Source organism: Crocodylus siamensis, chromosome 2 (assembly GCF_052110815.1).
Source record: "Crocodylus siamensis isolate JL-2025a chromosome 2, ASM5211081v1, whole genome shotgun sequence".
In the NCBI taxonomy this organism is placed as follows: Eukaryota; Metazoa; Chordata; order Crocodylia; family Crocodylidae; genus Crocodylus; species Crocodylus siamensis.
Window position 1 is genome coordinate 170,965,018 of NC_143396.1, and position 21,865 is coordinate 170,986,882.

Below are 21,865 nucleotides of genomic sequence, written 5' to 3' on the forward strand. Positions count from 1 at the left end.
TTAAGCAGCAGGGCCTTATTCAGGGGGCAGGGCAAAGCAGGAACTGGGTCTCCAAGGTGTGGGCATGGGTCATGTATTTCAACCTTGTGTTGCAAGAGCACAGTCTGGTAGCCCTCAGTAACAGAACTTATGGCTTGCACAGCACCACAGCTCAAATTTAGCCTTTTGGAAATCAAACCCTTCAGAGGCTGAAAACAAATTGGCCATGGAGTGCACTTGTCTCCTAGTGAAATCCCACTTGCTTCTTCTTGGATCATGTTTCTCTTCCAGTGAGGATGCCATGGAGTACTCGAAAGAGTTTGTGACTGCAGTGGTGCTTGGCAAAGATCTAGTCCCCAGGCAAGTGGAGAAATCTCAGAATTCCTCACTTCAGTATCTGCTTGTCCTGTACCAAAGGCACTTGTTTCTGTTTCTGAAAACCCTCCAGATCATATCTGTCTCCAGTTTCCTCATTTACCTGTCCTCATGTGCTTCTTCCTTGTCCCTCTCTTCCTAGTTACCTGTATTGCTGTATCTTTTACCTGGACACCTATATTGGTGTATCCCACACCTGTGTGTATTGGCATAACCCTTCCCTAGCTCTCAGTTGCCCGTATGAATGAAAAAGGTGAATATCCTGACTGAAATAATGTTCACTGTGGCATCTGACATAGCTGTGCCATATCCCTGGTTACTTGTGCCATGTCATCTCACACTTGTGTGCTGTCTTGCCCTGGTGTGTTGTGCTGTGTCATTTCATACCTGTTTACTGACTTCCTGGTTATCTGTGCTGTGTCATCTCATACCTGTGTGCCCTTTCCCTGCTTATGTGAATTTGGAAACCTCACACTCTTATCTCCTGGAAGATGTGTGCTAACTGATAGGGCATCTGAGTAGGAGCCAAAAGAGCTGAATTCTATGTCCAGCTTTGCTGCCAGGTCAGTGTCTGATCTTGGACAAGTGGCTTTGCATGTCCATGTCTATTTCCCCATCTTACAGAAGGGGATAAATGATACCAAACTGCTTTTGTAAAGCACTTGGAGGTCTATGGAGGAAAAGCACTGTGCAGTGCTAAAGGTAACTGGTATGATAAGAGTTTTGACTTATGCATCATCTCCCTGGCGATCTATGTAGTGGTGTCTCACACCCTTGCAGCATCTCATCTGAACCCTTTTCCTGGCACCTTGTGTTGTAAGGTGACGCTCGTATGTCATCCACTTGTCATCCCCTCTTGTCTCTCTGCCCACCTCTCTGGTCATCCGTATTGTCACATCTCATGTCTGTGTACTATCTTATCAGTTTATCTGTGGTCTGTAACCATGTGTATTTGATGATCTGTCACCTGTTTGATGTTTCTTGGCACATCTGTATTGAGACATCTGTTAATCCTCTGTACGATCTCTTATAGTGTTGTATCCTCTCTTTGTTTGTCCTTTCCCTTGGTTTATACTTGACACAATGCTTACATCTTAGTGGTCACCACATGGTTTTAGGTGATACCTGTTGTTCTTCCTTCTCTCCTCCCAGGATTGGTCTCTCTCAGCTAGAAGGATTTCGCCGGCAGCTTCTTGATGTTCTCCAGAGAAGTACCAAGCCTAAGGTATGGAGATTTAAATCCATGTGGTGTTAAGAGTCTCAACACGTGTTCTCATGCAGATATCTAGAGTAGATGAATCAGCAGTGTCCTCAGCTGAGTCTATTTACGAGTTCGTACTCCAATTCTAATTTTTCCTGTTCCATAACAAGCAACAGCCAGAATGGACTAAGTAGTGGAGTAGGTGTGAATTTTTAAGCATGCAACTCCAGGGTGTCTTCCCACTTTGAGCAGTTGTGGGTTAAAAGTAAATTATGTTCTCCTTTTGGAAATGGAGGAGCTACATAGCATTCATTTCCAGCAGTCTGGGAAATGCCAGTAGCCTTAGGTAAACCAGAAGCCTTAGTTTTGATGCCAAGAATTTTAAAGGTGACCTACAAAGGGTGAAAATGCAGAGCCTAGACACACTCCACATTTACACTGGTGTAGATGTGGAGAGAAGGTGGACACAGCTTACATCCGTGTGACTTACTCAAATCTGGCATCAAATTCCCCCATAAAAATTGGGAGTAAAAGTACTTAAGTGTAAGTTATGCTTTTATAGGTATTTCAGAGTCTGTAGCTGATTCTGGGATAGCCATTGGCTTCAAACAAATGGGCTATTTCCTGGTCCCGTGCTGCCTAGTACATTATGTACATTGGTGTACAAAACCAACTGTAAATAGCACTGGAAACATCTGTCCAGGCCCAGAGTTTCTCTCTTTTTCTTGGTGTGTAATAAATTTTTCAGACTTTTGTTTGCATCAATTACACTTCTGCTTTTTTATATTAGAAATCTGGATCTTGTCTTAGAACGTCCAGTGGGTTCTTGGAACTGCTAGGTGTATGCTTTCACAAGGACCAGGAAAGTGAGACTTGGTCAGCTGAGAGGGAGGAGAGGCTTCTGTACAGAATCTTTAACATTTTGTTTTCCTTCCTTTTTTGCCAATAGCTCTTAAACTTAAATGCCTAATAAGAAATTATAAAACAAGATTTTTTTTTAAAAGATTCAGCCTGCTTTCACTTCAGCTGAGGGTTAATAACACTCCCACTGCAGGTCTGTAGCCCCTTGAAGGAAACTTTCAGCAGAAACAGGGAAGACAAGATTTTTTTTTTTTTTATGGTTAAAACAGGTTGCGGGGAGGACACCTTTTTATGCATCCTGGTATAGCAAACAGGCTCAAGCCCCACATTTTCTTTTGCAGATCATTTTTGAAGTTCTGGGCATGCTGCTTAAAGAAGCCCAATGGTGTGCTGTGGGATGATCCTGAAAAACGCATGCTTTCCCTTTCTCTGTTTCTACGTCACACACTGGCATTTCTCAGTCCCCTTCTTTTTCTCTTTTTGGACAGTGGCGAATAATTGTGGGTGCCACGAAATGTATACCTAAGTCAGAGCTCCCTGAAGAGATGGAAGGGAATTCAGTGACCAGTAACCGTCTCTGGGCCCACCCCAGCGACCTAACCATTGCCCTATCTGCCAGTACACCACTCTACCCACCCGGCCGCATCATCCATGTGGTGCACAATCATCCTGTTGAGCAGTGTTGGTAAGTAGAGTCAGAATCACCTCCTGAGTGTAAGTCACTGTCAGGTGGGTGGTGGGGTGGCACCTTTGGTTTTGGAAAACAATTCCAGGGGACAACCTTCAAGAAAGTGGCAGCATTCCTTGGCTTGTCTGTAAGGTACTGTTGTTTGGCACTACTGTGTGGTGATTATGTTCATCCTGTGAAGGAGGGAAGGAGGATCTTGCTTCGTTATTGTCTAGTTTTGGATCTTTGGAGTTGTGACACCAGCAAATGTGGCATTACTATCTCATCTCAGCCAGGGGGTAGGCAAAATACAGCCCATGGGCCATACCTGGCCCATCAGCTGATCTTATTGAGCCTGCCAGCAGCTGCTGGGAGCCTAAGGAGGGAGAGCTGTGCCCTGCACCACCCCTCTCTGCTGCAGCTGGGGCTGGGCTGGGCTGTGCAGCGCAGCATGCAGACTTGTATACTTCTCCCCCCCACATCCATCTCTGCCCCCACCTGGCTTCCTGTTAGTGCTGTAAAGTCTTGGCATCATGGTCACCAGCAGCCAGGCCTGCATAGGATGGGGTGCAGTGCAGTGTGTCAAGTAGCTATCCTGCCCTCCCACCGCAATGAGCTTTTGTCACTGCTGCGCTGCTAGGAGGCTAGTCCATGCTGACTGCAGGGAGGGCTTGGCCCAGGATAGCTGCCCCCAACTTTCCTGGTGCAGCATGGCAGCAGCAGCTCATTGCAGTGAGTGAGCAGGTTGGCTGTTCCACACTACATTGCTCCCCATTCCATGTGGGCCCAGCAGCCGTGCTGCCAGCACTGTGCAGCACCAACAGGAAGCTGGGTGGGGGGATGTGGGGATAGATGTGGTAGAGTGGAGCAGTGGCCCAGCCTGGCCCCAACTATGGAAGAGTGGAGCGGCACAAGGTGTAGCCCTTCCTTCTCAGGCTCCCAGGGGCAGTTGGCAGGCCATGTAGGATCAAATGGCATCCCCCTCTTCCCCCCTCTCTCCCCACCGGTCCTCAACAGTTCACCAAAACTCCTTAAGTGGCCCTCTAAGCCAAGTAATTGCCTACTCCTGCCCCAGGTCCCTCCTCAGTTCTGTTTTTCTGCCTCCCTCTGTCATTATTTCCCTTTGGCCACTGCTCTGCCTCACCTGCTATCCCATGTCTCTCTGTCTGTCTTGATAATTACTCCTCTTGCAGTTGCTGTGACCAGGAGGATCCTACATATTTTGCCATTTGGGGTGACAATAAAGCATTTAATGAAGTGATCATCTCTCCAGCAATGCTGCATGAGCACCTTCCCTATGTGGTCATGGAGGGACTCAACAAGGTAATGTTGAGCAGCTGGGTGAGACTCAACTCAGCACATGTGTGCAGGTGCCCAGTCTAAGATTTTTGGAGTAATGAGAGATACATATAGAAGATTTAGGATGATGCTGACAGTGTGAATTTCATGCTTGTGGAAGAGCAAGAACGAGGGAGAAACAAGGGTCTAAGCTAGTAGAGCTCCCACTCAGCTCCACGCAAAAGCTGCTTGCTTGTTGGAGAAGCCAGAAGTCACTTGTTGGCATATGGTTTCATTAACTATTCACGGGCATGTATTACAGTAACACATAGAGGCCTAATGCAATTCAGTGTGCTGTTGTAATAAGCCTTGTACTTACACATGGTAAGACATGGTATGGTTCCTGTCCTGAGAGTTTCCAGTCTAAGCAGATGATGAGTCAGAAAAGGAGGAGAAATAGAGATGTTCTCCAATTTTATTCATGTCAGAGCTAGAAACAGAACTTGATTTTTCTGTGAACCAGTCCAGCACTTTGGCCACCAAACCGTGCTGCGTTTCCAAACCAACACCATGCAACTCCAGCCTTGTCCACTCCTGGGTTTCTGTCTTCAGGACCTGGCTGTGCCAGACCCTATCTCCTGTGTTCAGGGTGAAATCTAATCAGCCACAACTTTTGTGGGTCAGCAGTAAATAACTTGAAGCTATGTGAGGCTGTCAAGCACTGGCTAGCAGTATGGAACCACGGGAGAATACCTGACACCATATTATGGGGGCACTATTGGGTATCTTGGCATGTCAGGCAGCCATAAGTGTTTCAGAAGTCATATGCCCCAACTTGCAGCCCCTGCTTGAGCCAATGAGATTGAATTCATTATTCTCCTCTATTTGGCACTGGTGAGGCCATCTGGTGTATTGTCCAGTTTTGGGCCCCCCACTACAGAAAGGATGTGGATAAATTGGAGAGAGTTCAGCAGAGGGCAACAAAATTGGTGAGGGGGCTGGGGCACATGACTTCTAAGGTGAGGCTGGGGAAGCTGGGATTACTTAGTCTGGAGAAGAGAAGACTGAGGTGGGATTTAATAAAGCCTTCAACTACCTGAAGGGTGGTCCCAAAGATGATACAGCTAGACTTTTCTCAGTGGTGGCAGATGACAGAACAAGGAGCAGTGGTCTCAGGTTGCAGCAAGGGAAGTTTAGGTTAGATATGATGAAAAGGTTTCTCATTAGGAGGAAACAGATTACCTAGACACGTTGTGGAATCTCCATCCTTGGAGATTTTTAAGACCTAGCTAGATAACCTTGGTTGGGATGATCCATTTGGGGATGGTCCTACTTTCAGCAGGGGGTTGGACTAAATGACTTCCTGAGGTCCTGTCTGTCCCTAATTTTCTGTGATTCTATGAATACTAGTGCATGTAGAAAAGTGTTCCAGAATGGGTTCACTGTAAAAAAAACAAAAACAAAAATAAAAACAACAACAACAACTTACCTGTGTATTACAGTTCTCATGGGCCCTTCTAGTTTGGGGTTGATGAATGCCAGCCGCGTGGATTACCTCTTCCTTACTAGCTTCCTAGTAGGGCATACTGGCAGTGCAGCTTTCATATCAGTAATTCTTTAACAATTGCTTGTGATCATAAGGTTTTGTTTTTGAGCTGTTTTTCTAGGCAAAGCCTATAGATAAGAAGCAAATCAAGGGGGTGGGGGTGGGTGACTGTCACTGGTGGGAGCTCAGCAGAGCAAGGCTGATTTCTCTGTGAAGGCATTACTATTCCATTGTTCACTTTGAATAGGTCCTGGAGAATTACAACAAGGGCAAGACTGCCTTACTTTCTGCAGCCAAGGTAATGGTGAGTCCCACAGAAGTGGATCTCAACCCAGAGTTGATCTTCCAGAATCAGCCCTTGCCCAGCGGGCCTGCAGTACAGGTTGGAACTGGAGCCATATTAGCAGACAGAAGGAACAGCAGCATCAAGTAAGGATGTGCCTTTTAATTTTTTTGAAAGATCTGCTCTGAGCCTTTGCAGGGGTTATTGCCTCCAGCTGGGTATTTAGTTGCTCTTTGAATGCTTCAAGTAAGCTGTGTGTGAGTAATAGATTCAGTGGCTCTTCAAGTGGGAAGTTTATCTAGGACAGAGGTGTCAAGCATATGGTCCACAGGCCATATGGTCTGGGACGTGGGACTCAGACTGGTTCTGCACCCCACATGCAGTATCTGATGTGCAAATTGGAACTGGCACCACAGGTGCTGTGCATGGCCTAGGAAAGCCAACATGAACCAACATGCTGTGCCCTGCTGAACAAGCTGGAGTGCTGGTTTTAGGGCTGGTCTGGATTGGGCTGTGCTGAAGCCAGTGCATGGGACCAGTCCAGCCATACACACCACTTGCAGATCATGGCAGCCCTGCTCTGGGGCTTGCACTGCAGGTGGTGTACAGGGCCAGCACAGGTTGCATGTTGTACTCCACTGGACCAGTTGTGCACACTGGTGCTGGCACAGCCTGATCCTGACCAGCCCCAGAGCTAGCACTCTGGGGTCAATCTGGCAGGTCACAGCATGCAGCAACCACCCTGTGTTGTTCCCCTGCATTATGTGGAGCACTCGCAGCACAGGTTCCAGCCCACGCACCACCTGCAGCACAAACCCCTGGGGGGGGCCGATGTGTGCTGCACAAGGGGCCAGCCTGAGGAGCACACTGCCCATGGCACTCCGTTGAACAGACCTGCATACTGGCCATGGTGAGGCCATTTTAGCCTGCAGACTGGTCCAGCAACACCCATCCGGCCTGCAGCACCAGGTGAGTTTCACATCCCTGATCCAAGAGATAAAAAGGACTCTGCCATGTTAAGAAAGGAGTGTTTTTGATTTGTTTAAGGTGGAGGGGAACATGGACAGTGTCTGCTCATCTTACTCTCTGGCTATAAACAGATGCCACAAAATGAAGTGGATTAGGTATGTTGGGTTGTGTCCTGGCACAGCTGATCTACTTCACTGGGTGACACAGACATTGTCCTTGTCTCACAGGGTTGGGCCTCTGCTGCTTCTAGGGTTTCATGGGCCAGATCTGGTGGGACAGCTGCAAGTAGGCTAAACCCCAAGTTCCCTGCTTGCAGATGTGTCCCCTAAAAATTCCCAAGTAGGGGATTCCCTGGGCATACATATGGGGCTTCTGTGACCTGACTCAGAGCATGCCTCCACAAATTATGGGGGATTGGTTGGGCACAGGTTTGTAAGTGGGGAACCTGGGGTTCCCCCATTTGAAGAGGTGCTATACAGTTTTTATGGCGGTACAATGGTGATGTCTGTTTCCAGCCTGTGACTAATTGTGCATTCCTCCCCCAAGACTGGGATTCAGTGGTGTGGCAAAACTTGCAATCTAAATCTCCATATTCATGTACCCAGTAAATGCGATAGTGTTTATTAGTAATAAGAGGGGTGTGAGACTCTCTTGGTGAGGACAAGGCCCTCATTTTTATAGCACTTGGTGTAAAGTGTCTGCCTAAATGATTTACACTACAGCATAAATAGGGTTGTTGCAATTGCAGAAGCCTCAGGAGGAGAGAGAGACAGAAAAAGTATGGATGCCAGGAAGGGAGGCAGAAGGGATATATTCTTCAATGAGATCTGCAGGTTACTATGAGTTCCTCTGTCAGGAATTGTGGAGAATAGGGATCTGATTCTGAGGGTGGTCAGATGTTTGGAGGCACAGGGAAGGAGCTACTGCTAGATGAGCAGAGGGAGTGAGGACTGAAGTAGGCAGTGATTGTGAGGACAGCTGAATTAAATTTATAGGGACTTATGAAAAAAGGTAATTTTCATTTGGAATCAGCAATGCATGGAGAGCTAAGGAAACCACTAGAGGAGAGGAGGTGAACATGCTTATATTTCTTTTTCCCTATATGAAGGCTGGGGGCACATTGCCCATGCTAGAATTTGGAGAGCTGGCATCTGGGGAGGCCACAGAGAGGAAAATTTGGAGTAGACAGTGGGAGAGTAAGTGAAGACTTGTATATTGATTTCAAAAGACATAATTGAGATTGGCTTCTGTGGATGGTGTTGTACTGATGACATGCAAGTTTGTAGGTGTAATAGATATGAGAGAAGAAGATCAGGTCCAAGTCAGGCATGCCACTAGGATCCTAAGCAGTAGGAGTAAATGGGAATCAAGGATAGAGACAGAAGATATGGAGTTGTGTCTGAGGGGTAGCTTATGTCCACAAGAAGCACTTCTGTTCTTGCGATTTCAGATGATAGAGGAACTTGAGGTGAAGCCACATGCATGTCTGCCCAACATAGGCAGAGAGGTCACAGTAGAGTCGTTCAAAGTAGTAAGAGAGAACCCTTAGGAATTCCTCCAAACTTCTCTCCGTCTGTCCTTTAGCTAAATTGTGCAATCCCTTTTTTACATTTCTCAGACCCTATCATCATTAGTCACTACCAGAGTAAGCCCACCACCCTGAAAAAGCCATCCCATCTTGTGATGTAGTTTTTTAGCAGTCCTGGTAATAAGCTGGGGATTCACAATAGAGAAGGAAGCAGATGAGCCTGGGGATGTGGGGAAAGTTCAGGGTAGGAGAAGGTAATAAGTGTGGGGAGAGGGAGAGAGGCTTTGGACAACTCACTTAGCCTCCCCGTTTGTCTGTCTCCTCATTCCCAAAAGAAGGATAACAAGTGCATGAGATTTAATTACTTACAGGTTGCAAACTATCCTATGGTCATCATGAAAGGCATTACAGAGTTCTGTCATCAGTGGTACCTCCGTCAAAAATGCCATTCAAAGGGCAGACACCAGTCAAGAGACAAGGGAAAGAGAAAAGGGCTAAACTTGTGGCAGACAGCTGTAACCAACAGTTTCAGATTGGAAGGAAGCAGGACTAGAGAGTGACAAATTGACTGCAAGTGTATGTGATAGGATTGGGCTGAGAGGAGGTGCACAAGTACTCTCAGTAAGCCTGGAGATGTCAGTGCTGAGAGATGGTGTCTGATCCTTTGCTTACCCAGGATTTGCTGCTTTTTAGAGGGATATGGCAGTGTTATATTTGTATTTTGTCTTTGCAGGAGCAAGTCACAATCTGAAATCAGCTTGGAAGGGTTTTATGAGACCAAGCCCCTTTCTTCTGTGCAGAAGGACCCTGTAGAGCTTCTGCTCCTAGATACCAAGGAGCGCCTGTCCGTGGAGCTGCAGGACCGCCGTGCTCCTCTGGCCACCATGGAGAGTCTGTCTGATAATGAGTCCATCTACAGCTTTGATTCACGGCGCTCCTCAGGCTTCCGGAGCATCCGTGGCTCCCCCAGTCTCCATGTTGTCATGGAGAAGGATGAGACGCACTGTTTTTATATAGACCCTGTTATCCCTGAGGAGAACCCCTCCCTCAGCTCGAGGACAGAGCTGCTTGCTGCTGACAGCCTCTCCAAACATTCACAGGAGACGCAGCCCCCTGAGACCTTGCATAACAGTGGTGGCACTACCCCCCAGCGACGCTGCAGTGAGGAAGGGGCTGGTAGCGAAGGGGACAGAATTTCCTTTACAGGCCAAGAGGAGCTGTCTCTCCAGAATGGACGTCTTCCTGATGTGCCCAGTCCGCAAGTGCTGGAGTTTGCTGAGTTTATAGACAGCCTCTTCAATCTGGACAGCAAAAGCAGCTCCTTCCAGGACATCTATTGCATGATGGTATCGGACAGCTCCAGTGACTTTGCAGAGATGCCTAAGTCTGTCAGTGATCAGGAGATCCTGCTAAGAGCACAGTATGAGCCCAACCTGGTCCCCAAGCCCCCTAGGTTGTTCGCAGGCTCAACTGATCCCTCTTCAGGCATCTCAGTCTCACCCTCCTTCCCTCTGAGTTCATCTGGAGAACTTATGGACATTACTCCCACAGGCATGAGCAGCCAGGAATGCCTGGCCACTGACAAAATCCGGACTTCCACCCCATCTGGTCACATGATGAGCCCCACCAAGCAGGAGGACCTCATGATCTCAGCCCTCTAGTGCAGGAGAGGAGGGGGAGGCTCTGAGAGCCAATCCCGTCAACTGAATGCTGGGATAACACTTGGAGGAGCTGGTCGTTGGGCAGTTCAGGATCAGGGGAGACACCTGGAAACATTCCTTTGGGGTGCTAGGCCAGTGGCACTCTGCTGTCAGGAGGATGGAGTCCACGCCTTGGTCATGCGTTTACGTTTGGGAGAAGATGTGCTGCCTGGCAAAGCCTGCTACACTAAGAGGGTCTCATTCACTGAAGTTAGATGTTTGGTTTCCCTACCTCAGTCCATCTGATTAAATCAGGGGGGGTACCTGCTGAGGTATGGGAGTCAGATTTCCTGTTCCAGGGAGTCTGCTGAAGTTAGGGGATGGATTCGCTGGGGAGCTAGCGGATCAGAAACAAGGGGGTTGGATCACTTTGCTGTTACCATTTCAGTGGTTTCAGCAGTGCGTGGATTGTGACTTTGGGCCCTATTGCACTAACACGTCATGTCAGACCCAAACACCAATTCATTGCCCTTTCGTGGTGTTTATCTTTTGTAAGACCCTCTCTCCTGTTTTAAAGCCATTGGGGCTGTTATTCCAGGGGAATGCAGCCACCCCTTCCCTGACTGGGTGCAGCGAGACTCGGTCTGGCACTGTGTGTTTTCGCTCCCCTGATTACCTCTGTGTTCAGTGACTACTCGGCTTCTTCTGAGAAGAAAGAAAACCTGTGGTATTAGAGAGCATCAGGCCTTTGCTGCATTCCCTCTTTTACCAGCAGGAGGACCCTCCATCACCTCTTCACAGCTCCCCAAACCATTCTGAACTGGCAACATCCCCATCACAAGACTCACAGGATCTCATCTCAATAGTGCACGGATGGGTCAGGTTAATCCAGCTTTCAGTATTTCAGAGGCTTCCAGAACCCAGCATTATTCACCAGGTCCCTGTGGTGCCTGGGAGCCTTCTCAGTCCTCAAACAACCGGTATGGTCATCATAGGTCAGTGCCAGTCCGCCATTGGAGTTCAGGGAAAAGATGAACCTTAACTAAGTGTTGAAATCTCATGTATGTTTACAGAGCTTCTAAAGCTATTTGGAAGGTATTTATTGACCAAACAGGGAAGCTCTCTCTGAGCAACAAAAACGTTCGTACTCCCTTTCCGGGACCATTCCCTCTATTTGGGGGCTGGGGGGAGAGTGAGGTGGGCAGAAAGTGCTTTTTTAAAACCCCCTGTTTTAAAGAGGAAACAGGGTGATAGGAGAAACCTTTTGATCTAAGCCCAAGGGGAAACTGCATGCATCCTTCATCCTGGCTTCCCACAAGGGTTCATCAGCTTCACCCTACTGCACGATAACTCATTAAAAAGCCCCGAAATGTCATTAATAAAACTGTGTCTAAGCAACCAGTCCTGCTGTGCAGAACTCCAGAACCCAGGATAGCCTGGTGGCTCTGTTTAATGGCAGGAATTTGTTGATGATGGAAGTGGGAGAGAAACTTCTTCTTAGAAAGTTAAAATCTACTATGGTCTACAAGAGTCTTTTAACTTACAAAATACCTTCATATCCAAACTCAGCAGAATCAGTCTATTGTCTAGGTCTTTGCCCTTTTTTTTTTTAAAACCAGAAACAGACTTCTGTTTGATGCCGCTATAAAATGCCCCCATATTACAGACTCTTAGCTGTGGAATTCCTACACTGTGAGGAGAAATCCACGTTTCCCAGAATGTCATCCCCATTGAAGAAAAGAAGAATAGGGGCCAGGGCCCTGTGTGCTGGGTGCTGTACAAACACAGAGCAAAGAGACGGTGTAAAATGCTATCAAATCAGAACACTAGTTTTTTTTACACCTGCTCTTCTTTAATGTAAGATTTCAGAAGGTGTATGGTAATGCTGAATTGTGTATGTCCCAGAGGCTTGTGTCTAGTCTTACAACTTTGTATAGGATGAATTCCCCTTTCTCTACTGTGAAGTAGTTAGCTTTTGGAAATGCAGGAGTTTTAACTTATTAACACTAAACATTTTTAACTGGCCCAGTAGTTGAGACCAAAATGTGACCTTAAAATTATTAGGGTCAGGGGGAAGAATGTCCTCTGGATTCAAAGCGACTTTCTTTTTTAATAGTTTATTTCTTGCTGAGCAACAAAAAGTTGCTTTCTTTATATAGGCCCTCCAAAAAAGAGCAGTGCGTTGTGTTCCCTTTGCTGACTCTGAGGCAGCTGTTAGCCAGCATTATGCTGACAGCATGAACGGTTCTGGAACCCAGACAAGATCGGTTGTGTTAATATCATCCTCCATTGCAAACACAGAGTGAGAATGAATGGGTAGAGATAAATGAGTAAGAGATTTAATATCAGGAGGGCATTACAATAAAGTGTAGTGTTAGAATAGAGACGGGTGTGTGCAAGATTTAGGGATATGGGAAAGTAGCAAGCTAAGCTTACTCCTACAGACTGGCTACTGCTGGGCCTGTATTGTGGAAAGGGCCTGATACATTGCTGGAGCAGTGTGCTAGCTTGAAGAGAAAGAAAGTCCATTCCTGTCTTGCTCAGACAGTGGTGGGCAGGCAGTGATAACACTTAGCACTTATCTAGCGCTTTATATTTTCAAAGCACTTTACAAATTTCAGTGAAGGAATTGCCTCAGTCCCTGCTGGCTAGATCAGTGTTAGGATACAGGGCTGTTGCTTGTCTCAATCAATCTGCTGTTGTTAGGGGGAGCCTGTGCCCTAGATGGGGAGATTACATGAAATTAGGAGCCAGGCTCTCATAAATTAGGGGTTTGGATTGCCGCTCTGGGCCTTGTCGAACGTTATACTTAGGACATGTTAACTGTGCTTAAACCATGATCCACCTCATGTTAAAGCAGTAAAACTTGCCAAGTGCATTCATATTGTAGGCATGTTAGGACTTTTTGTAGAAGTATCTCCAGGTCATATTAAGTAGCATGTCATCCTGCTGACTGGGTCCCAGCCCTGGGACCACACCAGATTCTCCAACCAGTTCTGGTGTAGTCCTGGGGCTGAGACCAACAATCCGTTGATTGTTGGTCCCAACTCTGGGACCGCACTGGAATCTCAAACCGATTCTGGTCCTGAGGCACTGGTAGGATCCAGTGCTGAGGTGGTGCCCTCCCCTGGGCTTGATTTTTCTATGCTGTCCTCCACTTCCTGCCAGCGGCAGAAACAGTTCACGAGAGCTCCCTATAAAGCATGCGAGCTGGCAGAGCGTAGTAAGCATTACCACGTGACAGCTCAGAACACGTTTTAATGTTTAGTATGGCACAGTAACGCTCACTACGATCTAAATAAAACACATGCTAAGTGTCCATGTGACAAGGCCATCTGTCAGTGAAAGTCTTGTTATTGTGTTATGATTTCCATAGTGACCTGATTTTTGGCTAAGAGGTCACAGCATTGCACTAGGGAATTGGCTCTGTTGTGGGCACTGATCCATGGTTTCCTTTGGTGAGTGTGTGGGTGTGTATTTGACAGTCTCCATTGTCAGAGCCATTAGAGTTGTATCTGAAAGGGAGACAAATACAGTTTTGCTTCCCATTTTGTGCTCCATGACTGCTGGCTTCTTCTAAGTTGCATAGGAATAGGCAATATCTGATGATCCAGGGTTGCCACTGACCACTGGAGAAGGGGAATAGAGGTAAGAAAGAGGCCAGTTAGTAAAGCTGCATACTACAGTAGGAGTAACTATTTTCTTCGTCCCCTCTTGAGAAACCAGGATTATTTGCAGTCATTGGTCCTCCCAAAGTAATCCCACACTCTCTGAATGAACGATACCCATGCACAGCTTAAATGTTTCCTTATCTTCACCCCCATCATCTTAGGCTTTATAGGAAGCACTTGCAAAACCTAGCCTCTCTTTGCACCTTAAAAGAATGTATCTGATTAATCAGTTTTAGAATGTAATGCCAAGCCCTTGGCTACCTCCTCCACGTGTATGTCACGCTGCAGTTTCCTTTCTCTGCCCTTTTTCCACCACAATGTGCAGTTGTCTCAGAAATGTGTCGCTTTTTCAGGTTCCTTAATTGCTTGGCTGCTGGTTCTTATCCTTCAACTCCTGTGCAGCACTCTTGTGCCTTTCAACATTTGGAAATTCCAGTGAAATCTCAGCAGGGTGTCACACTGTGAGTGGGGCAGTACAGGAGGTGCAATCTGATGTACCTGACTCACTGAACAGCAGCTAAGCAGTTCATAGTGCCAATCAGTTCATTGCCATACCCATGCCTCCATCCCAGATGGGGCAACTGGTACTGCAGTGTCCTTCTGATGAAGGATTTGAGTGGAGGGTAGCTAGATACTGGAGCTCAGAGACTGGGTTTCATGCTCCTTAAAATAGATTATGTGAAACTCTGTACATCAGCCCAGCTTTGCCAAAGAGTCCCACAAAGCAATGCCCTTGGTTTGACACCTTCTAGTTAGCTGAATTATAATGAGACGTCACACACTACATTTTATCTTCAAACCCTCAGCAAACTAATGGAATGCAACCTCTGGAACAACTGAGAACAATGCAGGAAGCTTTAAGCTGTTGTAGAAACACAGCTTTAACTCAATTCTTTCGAGTCAGAAAGAAGGTCTGGCTTTGCCTTAGAAAACGCTGGCAGAGAGGTCTTGTTCTTGCTTTTGCATATGCACACAAATGTTAGACTGTGCTGGAGGCCTGATCCCAAGCCCATTGCACTCAGTGGAAGGACTCTTTATAGTAATGCATTTAGATCAAGCCCTTACAGCAGCTTGTCTTTTTAGCATGTGATAGCTTTTTTAATGTGATAGTTCTTTGGTTTTTGGCAGGTACTGTCTGTGTCCCAGTTGCAGATCAGTTCCCTCCTGTGTTATGTACTATACAAACATAGAACCAAAAGACAGTCCCTACCCCAAGGTTTTACATCTCCCCTCCTTCTCTGGGGTGCTGCACTTTCAGTTTGGGACCATCTCTTTCTCTTGCCACTCTTTGCTTTCCTTTTCTTTCTTGGCTTTCCAGAAGCTTAAGTTATCTCATCATGAGGTGCCAGTGCCCCAATCCACATTCTTGGGCCATCCCATATGCCTGGTGCTGACTCCATCCCACCCATCTGACCTCTGTCTGGGATTCCTAACTCCTACACCTCTTGCCCACCCTCTCCCCTTGTTAGATTCCCATCCTGAAAAGTCTTGCTTTCAATGCCCAGAACTTTGCAACATTGGCTCTGAGTATTTGACATTTAAGCCGTTGCTTCTGCCTGCTCCTGATTTGGACCCTATTTAAATTCACAACTCCTTTTTCCTTCTCTTGTAACTTTATTTGGAAGAGAATGGTAGTTGTATCAGATATGATGTTCTCCCCAGATGATGATTTAAATTGCAAAAGCATGCCTGAGGGTAGAAATACAAATGATGATGTATTCCACAGGCTTCCATTTCTAAGCCCAACAGCTATTAGTAGCATTAATTTGTATTATAATAGCATCTAAGGTCCCAATCTGCAATTAGACATTACATACAAATATTTAATTAATCCAGAAAGAACAGAGGAGTGTGCATTGTAACCAATAACCAAAGGAGCATGAGAGAGAAGGGAAACCACTAAACATGAAAAAATGAATGTGAAATAGATGCTGCTGTGGGGGTTTTTTTCCCCACAAGCAACCTGGCTTATTTCCTTCCTTCAATCAGTACCTCCTTCAAAGGAAAATATACACAAGAACAAAGAAATTACCTTGCCAGACCAGTGCTCCATCTAGCCTAGTGCCCCATCTCTGACACTGGGAGTGGGCACTGGATGGCTGCAATTGCTTCAGAGGAGTGTGCAAGAAAGACTAGAGCAGACATTTACTGACATATTGGGAGGTTACTTGCTTATCCCCTCCTCTCAGGTCTGACTCATCCTGAAACATAGAGCTTTTTCTCTTATTGCTCCTTTTGGACTTTTTCTGTCATCTAATAGAACTCCAAATGTTCTCATTCAAGTAAATGCCCATTCTTCTTTTGAATTCTGTGAAGTTCTTGGACCCTGTCATACCTTGTAGCAAGAAGTTCTTCAGGCTAAATTAATGTTGTATAAAAAAAGGATTTTATTTATATTCTTCTAAATTTGTTCACTCTGACGGTGTTAATGAACATCTTATACTTGTTACAAGGGACGAACAGGAATGCCTTCTCCTAGCTTTTAACAGTTTGGTATGTCATGTCCCCTTCTGATTTGCCTTATGTTTAAACTGAAGCAGCCTGATTTTTTTTTTTTTTTAATTGAAATCTTTCAGTGTGGAAGTGTCTTCATGCCTCTGGTCATTCCTGCCACATCATTAATTTCTTACTCTATCCTGGGAGTTAGGGTAACTATGAATGCATGCCGGATTCCTGGAAAGTATCCCACTGACTTATAAAATGTTATTCCATAATGTCAGTACCTTTCCCTGTCCCATTCTTTATGCAGTCTACTGTTTTGTGTGCTGTTCTTACTGCCAGTGGGCACTGAGCAGGGGTCTTCATTGAATAACCTGCAATAATACCAGTGTCCCTCCTGAATTTTACATCTTAATTTAGAGCCCAGTAAGGTGTATGAGAGGTTCAGAATATTCCTTGTAATGCCTATTAGTTTGCAGTAATCCAAGCTAATTTCAAGATAATCGAAAACTGTTACTTTGCTGCTTTGATACAAGATGTTAGTCCTTTCCAGTCATTCTTGGTTAAATCCACTTTAAATTGCTTTCCAGGCTTCCCTAGTTTAGATTGACCAAAAAATATGGGGTTTTTTGTCACCTGCCTCCATTGCCCCCGGTTGCTTGCCCTCCTTTCTAGATCACTAATGCATGCTTCACACCCTTCCATTAACAAAACAGAAATAACAAAATGCACCCTGCCTAAGCAAAATGTACCTGATTTCCTCTGCAGGTTTTACGTGTAGCACAAACAAGTACAGAAATCTGATGTAGCTCTGAGGGTTGGCCCGAAATAAGAGTACCCTGTGATATTTCCACATCCTCAGCACATATCATACATATAAGCACCTTGTATACTTTGACTGCTGCCTACTATAGCTAAATCCTGACCTTGCTGCTGCATGGTAGGGCAGCCCAGCAAGCTTGGGTTCATCTCCATGGTCAGCACTGCTTTTTCAGCAGATGACTCTTGCCTTTCAAACTCAACTTCTGTAAGTTTTGAGAGTAGAGGGACAGTGACCCCCCACTTCTCAGTGATAGTGGAAATAAATAACTGTTTTCTATAAGCTCCTTTTCTATAAGGCATTAACAACAAGAGTTACAAGAGCAAAGTTTTAAAATAATAAAAGACGGATGAAGAGCATTAAGCCTGAGGGTCTAGCATAGAAGAAAAACCCAAAGCAAAATAGACTTTGTATTATAAACACTACTAACATGCTAGACAGTATGCAATAGTACAGTAAGGTACATACATCATTAAATAAGGAAATTGGATATAGTTATTTAACCCTCCCCTCCCCCCCACCAGATACAACACAGTTTTTTTCACTGTAGCATGGACAGCTCACCTTAAGCCCATGTAAAGGCTAAAAATCCAGTTACTGTTTTCACAGGCCTCTCTCCTTTGGTGAGAATGCCTAGCCTGTACTAGAAGCTCAGTACGTCCTTTTTCAGCAGCAGTCCTGGAATTAAAAATCTCATCGTTGCTTTTCTGAGCTGGAGCAGTTTGTATCCTCTTATTTATGTCCAGATAAAGACTGTCGTTGTAGTCAGCTGCGGAACTCAACTGACAAAAGGACCACATCTTGACCTTGGGTTCCCTTCTGTGTTGTCCCCTGGGAGACAAGTTATATTTCATCACTCAAGTGGTGACTGACTGATCTTTAACTGTCCTGCTGTGAGGTAGGCAAGGATTTGACACATGAGGAAAGCAAGAAAGATGCTGAGGCTTGCCTAAGGTCACAGAGTCAGTCCACATTAGGATCTGGGAATTCCTGGCTCCCAAGCCTGTATTCAAGTCACTAAATAATGCTGCTCTCAGAGAGACATGCTTGGGGAAATGGATTATTTCAATCTTTCTTTTACTCCATCTCCAAGCCCTAAGACAGTATCTCTCTAGGAACTGAGTCTTATACATGCTAGTTATGTTTCCTTTCCATCCACGAGGTGCCCTTAGGTTACCAAGCTACCACTGGCACATACTGTCCTGAATAAGGGGAGCGGGGGGTGACATGTTGGGGTCATCCCATGGGATGCCAGTTTCTATTTGATTTGATTAGTGTTTTAGATCCCATTTTTAGAGGAAGGGCTTTGCTGCAATGTAAAATGGTAGGAAACCATATCAGGGCAGTGGGCAAGCCTGAAACCCAAATACCAATCTCTGTAAATCCCATGTGACTGCAATTCTGATGTGTACCCTAGAAAGGAGACCTTTTAATGTATAACCACAGCCTATTAAGTGTCTGCAGCAGAGTACTGTTTTTAGCGTGTAGCTCATGGTGGAGTTGTTGGTTCTCGTGATGAGGTGGTTGTGCTGGAAGCACCCTGCTGCCTTGCCACCTCTCCTGTCTCCACATGCCACTATGGGGGTTTCCTCTTTAGCATCTCCCCATTGAATTCATGCCCCTTGCTTTTCTTGGAGTCATTGCACTTTGTTCCCTGAGCAGGAGGAGGGGATGGGGGTACTGAGGGCATGAACTGTGGCCACTGAAGATCATACACTGGAAATTCAGAACAAAACCGGGGAGAGAGCAAATTAAGTTGCCAGTTATATTCTTTTTCAGAGGAAATGGCAGTACCAGGAGACATCAGGAAATGTACACAGTTGTTTTTAAGCACTTTGTTGTCTCCATTGATGTCATTTTCCTTGCCTGTTTGGGTTTGTTTACATGTAGCACAAACTTGGTTTCTTTTGTTTACGTGTAGCACAAACTTGGTGCCTTTGCTTCCCATTGGTTTGAGGTGCAAGGACCCTGTTTTGGACAGGACACCAGGCCCCCAAGTTTCTTTTCCTCACTTCCACACATTGCTCCTATATTGGAAAGGGGAGAAAAAGAGGTGTAAGGATTGGGTGCTGATTGCCCCACTCTTGCTGCCACTGGTAGTCCCCCGTTTCCCAACCTGTTAGGCTTTGCCAGGTGTTTTCACTGTTCCATGCTCCCTCAGGTTGTCTTAAAGTGCCAATGGCAAAGCCTGACTTGTCTGAAGCTGGTCTCCTTGTGTCCATGAGGTCAGTCATTCTGCTTCATTTGTCTAGTTTGTGATCTTGTCCTGGGCAAGGGCAGGTTCCTGATGCCCCAGAGGAAGGTAACACCGCTTTAACATGTGCCATGTCTAGTTAACTGCAGTTCTATACTTGAACAACCTGCTGAATACCAGCAGGAATCATAATGAGCAAAATGGCCCCTGTTTGAGCACTGGCCCTGTTCTGCAAGAATTATTGATTAAAGGAACCCACTGTGTCTAAACTGTCCATTGTATTTCTGGTGTAATGAACTGCACTCAGTATGGCTATGGAACCCTGATCTTCCAAAGCCAGGCTCTGATGTTGGTGGGTTGGACAGTTTTGCTGCTGTTACCACTGTGTGTGAATCCTCTGCTAACATGACCACATCCTCCTTCATTTTGCCTTTTTCTTATGTAAGAGGTCCTCCTGCTCACTGAACCCAGGAGGTAGGGAGATGGTTACTGTGCCACTAGCGCGAATGATTTCACAACAGTAAATATAATGGAATGCAGACAAATCCTCCATCAGTTTACACTGGGACTCCACTGCAATGCTGTCCCTCATGGTCTGTGTGAAGTTTTGATGCTCCAAAGGAGAGGTACCTCATACGTGGGGTAGAATTAGAAGGGCATCTCCCATCTCTCAAGTAGCATGCATGTTTCTCAGCATTCAGACAGGGTTATTGGCAATTGTCTGCCTGGTCTGTCCTATCATAAGGTACACTTTGTGTGCGGTGTGCATGCAAAGTGATTGCATTAAGATGTGGTTGATGGACCGCAATGACACAGCAGTATGTCTGAGGCACCTCCTGGTGGCCACTGTCTTGTGGAGAAGCGATATCTGCAGCCAAAGCACTGTGGAGGTCTGGACCCCATCCCATGCTGTTGCTATTAAATCTGGAGAGGTCCCCTCTAAATCAGAGCCTGAAGCCTCCATTCTGGTGATAAGCTTTATTAAGCAGCGAAGAGAAAACCAAGCATATGGCTTATCAGTGGTGAGATGCACTGCACCATCTGCATGTTAAGAATGCTGGGCATCAGCAGTGGGATTCTGCTGACCTTTCAGTGAGCTTGGCTGTTTGCTGGTGTGTCCTGTCACTAGCTGCCTGCCTGGCCTCCCAGGCAATGCTGCTGTGCATGTGCAGCTGGGAGATTGGAGGTGCCCAGGCGACTGTCTCTATCTGTTGGCTCCCTCTCATTGCACGCCCCTTTCGGTGGAGCAGTGACAACCGAGTCAGTATTACAGAACACCAGTTTTGTTTCAACAGGGCCTTCCGACCCTCACATTTGGAACAGGCTTTGGAAAATAATTGTTATTCAAAACATTTGTGTATAGTTCTATCCTTTCTCCTTCCCCTTCCTTCTCCTTTGATACAAATTAATGCCTCTGTCCACAGGAAAGGCCTACTGCCTACTTCTTTCACACTTTTGCATAAGTGCTGAGGCAAGTCAGACCAGGGAAATTACTAGTGAACACTTTAATTTTTCCTGACTCTTTACAGTTCAGAGCCTTTGCATTAAGGGAGAAAAGACTTTTTGACCCAACCCAGAGCAGCTCTAACTCCCTGCCATGTGGTTTAGAGAGCCTTCATATGCAATTCCTGGGGAAGAAGCAAAGGAGTCCATGTTCCTGCACTCACGCAAGATGTTACTGCCCCTCCTAGGAATGCACCTGCTGGATCCCTGCTCAGAATTGCCCCAGCATGAAGACAATAAGGAAACTTGAGCACTCTTCACGTGCCATTCTCATGTGACTTTTTGTACCTATGTATGAAAGTTCTAAACTAATATTGCTGTAAAGAAAGATACAAATTAATATAGCATATAAAGATATATGTATATAAAAGTGTCTGTATATTGTGTAGAGCTGTGTGCAAAATGAATGTAGAAGCATGATTGGCATATGTGACTCCCCTCACCCTGGCCCCTAATGCAGGCTTGGAGAATGAGAGCCATGTGGATTGATTGCTGTGATGATAACCTAAAGGACTGTGGGAGGATGAGTGTTGAGAGAACTGGAAATTACATGTCTGTGCTGCAGTGGTACAGGGAAAGACTAGTTACTATTTTGTCACTAAGGCTGCCTGGGTGGTTTCTACAGAGAGCATTCAGATGCTGCAGCAGCCATCTTGCTGCCATGTATCTTCCCTCTGTAGCATCCAGGGATCTTTCTTCTAGAGGAGCATGAGAACCAGGGTAGCTCCCTGTTCTGGGAGATCTTTGGGACCATGTATTTCTTTCTTCCTCCCAGTTCCCTGCACCCACCATGAGGAACACCAAGCCCTGTATTTCCCCTGGAAATCTCCAGCTTCTGTATGTTCCTGTACCACTAAACAGGGATCACAAAGGAGACTCCTGACTGATACAGAAAACTGTGTTCCTGAAAG

The 21,865-nt window shown here is 46.0% G+C and overlaps 1 protein-coding gene across 6 annotated transcripts in view; it reads left to right on the forward strand.

The window, feature by feature from the left end:
• DAGLA (diacylglycerol lipase alpha) overlaps nt 1-21,324 on the forward strand; it is a 115,291-nt gene extending 93,967 nt beyond the window's left edge. For all 6 annotated transcript variants that reach the window (XM_090032277.1, XM_090032275.1, XM_090032276.1 and 3 more), the window contains 6 exons: nt 271-339; nt 1,507-1,579; nt 2,905-3,101; nt 4,277-4,406; nt 6,155-6,336; nt 9,421-21,324. In XM_090032277.1, coding sequence (XP_089888403.1) covers nt 271-339; nt 1,507-1,579; nt 2,905-3,101; nt 4,277-4,406; nt 6,155-6,336; nt 9,421-10,348 — 1,579 coding nt within the window. In that variant the 3' untranslated portion in view covers nt 10,349-21,324. The remainder of the gene's footprint in view (nt 1-270; nt 340-1,506; nt 1,580-2,904; nt 3,102-4,276; nt 4,407-6,154; nt 6,337-9,420) is intronic.
• Nucleotides 21,325-21,865: the final 541 nt, after the last annotated feature.